Consider the following 3525-nt stretch of genomic DNA (forward strand, 5'->3'; position numbering starts at 1 on the left):
GATCCAACAATGAACCTTTAAAGAGCAGAAAACATTACAAAATCGTTGCTCATCCAAAAACAAAATCTCTAAAAGATTATCGATCTAACATCCAACAAAAGCACCCTTCATGTCACTTTGTAATAGATACTCATTTTCCAGATGGATGGCTAATAATCAAGATAAAGTGTTCGTCAATGCATGCAACCTAACCAAGGACTCCAATTTAAGGAACCAGTTCTCTACTTCAGATTCAACAATTCAGCAAAAGAATTAAACTGTCATTTATAGGAGCACATGGGGGCCTATCTAGTAGAAATGAAACGACAGTAATACTGAAACACATAACAAAGAATAAAAAAATGCAAACTGAGTAATCACTAATATCTCAGTACACCAATTTTTCAATAGAGCTAATAGCTAATAATTCACAATATCTTAACCATACATCAGTTTAAAACAATACTTTTCTCATCACCACACAATGGTCTAGTATAAGAGCAATAGAAGAATCATACCAACAACGGAGAAATACAATCCCCAAGAATGTCGAAAAAAAAGATTAGATCATTGTGAGTTCAATCACCCAATTACGCCTCCACCTCAACTTGCTTTGGTCCTAGTTCAGGGAGCACCAAACCAAGACCATCCTTAGGTTTAGCATCCAAAGAACCCTCCTTTCCATTTTGATACAGTGGATTCGACGTCAAAATTCTCAATCCTTTATCCCTATCAATCTCTAAAACCTCAGGCAATCCATTAGTACATCCCTTTGACATTCCTACATCAATCCTTATAGCTTTGTTACCACAAACTCCATTAATCCCACTTTCTTGAATTGTATGTCCCATTATCATCCTCTTCGCTCCAGGAATCGTAGCAAGCACATGTTCAAGAGTAGAACAATCACAATCCTTCTCCAACTCCTTCGAAAACTTCCTCAACCAAACAACAGAATCCCTTCCTCTAACCAAATCCCTCGAAACTCTTCCCTTCAATCCACAAATCCAATCCTTCACTTCCTCATTCACATTCTCAAATCCATACTCCACATGTTTAACCAATAGCCCACCGTGCACAAACACCGAATCACCAACCACAATAACCGTCTGATTCTTTGCTAAAAACCTCTCAGCAATCGGCCCTTTCGGCCTTAACGCTGCTATACGCGTTCTAATCCCATCAAAAACATCCGGCTTAACGCCACGAAATTCAAAGGGTATCCCATCAAACAAATCTTGAACAACACTAACACCATCACACAACATTTTCATATGATTACCAACACAATACCACATAGCCCAATCTTGAAACTCTTGAAGACCCTCTTTAGTAACATATCTAAAATCAAAATCAACATTCATAATCTCATGATTACCATTCATAGTAATTACATTACCATTTACTTTTAAAGCTTCCCTTTTCAACTTTTCAAGAAAATAAAGAATTTTTAATTCTTCACCACCACGGTCTAATACATCACCTATTTGTACAACTGTTGTTGACCCACCACACCATTTATCACTTTCATTAATTAAACCAGCAAGTTTGAAGGCTTCTTTAGTTTTTTGGAAATCACCATGGAGATCACCAATAGCAATTAAACGAGTTGGAGAAGGGAATACTGTTTGGTTGTTTGATGATGAATGGGTTGGTGGTGGTAGAAAAAGGCCGCCACTGGCTGAGAAATCGACGAATGTGTCAACAAAAGAGGAGAGTATTCTAGGGAGATTTTGGCATGTTAGATTGGCTTGTGACGACTCCATTTGTAAAATTTTAAGAAATATGAAGGAAGTTTTTTTTTTTTTTTTTTTGGTTTTATAAATACAGGTTTGGTGGGGACTTGACTTTTGGTTGACGTTAAATAGCAAGCTTTGATGCTTTTCCTTCTAATTGAAGGTTTGCACTTTTTTTTTTTTTTAGTCCATCAGGTCTTAAATATTGATTGATCATTTTGACAAATTATAATTTACTGTTTTGAATTTTTTGACATTCTAAAATGATTAATCGTGGTTTTTTTCTCTAATTGATTCTTGTTACTCAAATGAATAGGGTAACTCTCACCCTTTTTAGTCCTTCATTACTTAATAATTAGTTAATTTATTCGCGCGATAAAAAAAATAATATAAATCACGAAATGTTATTTTTATTAATTAAGTTATTACAGAAAACATATTTAAAAAATGTTCAATATCGGCATATGTATTGCAAGTTGGTTTAAGAGGGTTCGAATGTCCATACTTGTATAGAAATGATAATCTTGTTATATAAATTTGACGAAATAGCTTGATAGACCCTTGTACTATGTCTGTTTTGTAATATAGATACTCCTACTTACATGTTTGTCATCTGGACCCTTAATCCACTAAAAAACAATATTTTAAATACGTTTTTGGAGAGTGTAACACACTCGCCCCACGTCAGCTGCCATGACATCTTCCATGTCATTTTTAAGTATAAAAAATATTAAATATTAAAATAAATAAATAAATAAATTAAAAAAACCAACCCCCACCTCCCACCCTTGACCCCCGTTCCTCTCTCTTCCCCCTTTTCTTTCTTTTTCCTAGTCTTCTCCCTCCTCTTCTCGTTCTTCTTTTCCTTCACCATCTTCATCTTCTTATTCTTTGCCTAAGAAGCAAGAAAAGTTTATAGGTAAAGCAGAAAGACAGTCCAACAATTACATTTTTTCATTTTTATTTTTTTTTTTTATCAATTTTCTCTTAAAGGTGAAGACAACTTTTCTTGAATCACTTGACTTTCGCTTTTCTTTGTTTCTCTATCTTTTGCTTTGCTTCTCAGTGTTCTTTGTTTCTTTCAATTCATTCATATTCATACATCTTACACTCTATTCGAGTCCATTTCATTCCAACAAATAGAAATCTCAAACCAGATCAGTGCTTTAAAAACAAAATAAACTTCAAAATTAGAGAAATTACATTTCAACTATCCAATTTCATGGTAATAGAAATCAAAGATCTTTCACAACAAAGATTACATTATAATTAAGTTTCAACAACAACATACCCTGTGTGTTCCCACAAAGTGGGGTCTGGGGAGCACAGGGGGTACACATTCGTCACCACTACATTATCAATTTAGTTACACAATACATAATCAATTTAAAACATACACTCGAAAAAGAAAAAAAAATCATAACTTCTTGCATGGTTCTCTGAAGTTTCTATCTTTGATTCTTCCCACAATTCCACAAGAATAAAAAAAACCAGAGGCAAAAAATAGATAAACAAAAAAATAACAGAAAAGGGGTTCTTGATTACTACCTGATTAAACAACTGGTACCAGAAAATTAATTTTTCATTACTACTGCAAAGACACTTTCAGAAACTCCAACCAAAAGTGAAACAAATCTTTTCTCTTTACATGCTTTTCGTGAGTTCTTTTTTAGATCTGATCGATTACCTATGTTGTAACCAAACCAAATATGAAAGTACTATTACTCGAAACTTCTTTGCAATTAATTGGACTGGTTAAGGCGTTATGATCTCCTCTTTGACCCTCTCCAATCAATTGTTGAAATTAGTG

At 34.0% G+C, this 3525-nt stretch overlaps 1 protein-coding gene across 1 annotated transcript; it reads right to left on the reverse strand.

The window, feature by feature from the left end:
* Positions 1-334: 334 nt before the first annotated feature.
* On the reverse strand, positions 335-2485 carry LOC107847600 (shewanella-like protein phosphatase 2). Its single transcript, XM_016691965.2, has one exon. It carries the CDS (start codon positions 1743-1745, stop codon positions 570-572), a length of 1176 nt encoding a protein of 391 aa, XP_016547451.2. The 5' UTR covers positions 1746-2485; the 3' UTR covers positions 335-569.
* Between the last annotated feature and the right edge of the window lie 1040 nt (positions 2486-3525).

This window comes from Capsicum annuum, chromosome 1, assembly GCF_002878395.1.
Source record: "Capsicum annuum cultivar UCD-10X-F1 chromosome 1, UCD10Xv1.1, whole genome shotgun sequence".
NCBI lineage: Eukaryota > Viridiplantae > Streptophyta > Magnoliopsida > Solanales > Solanaceae > Capsicum > Capsicum annuum.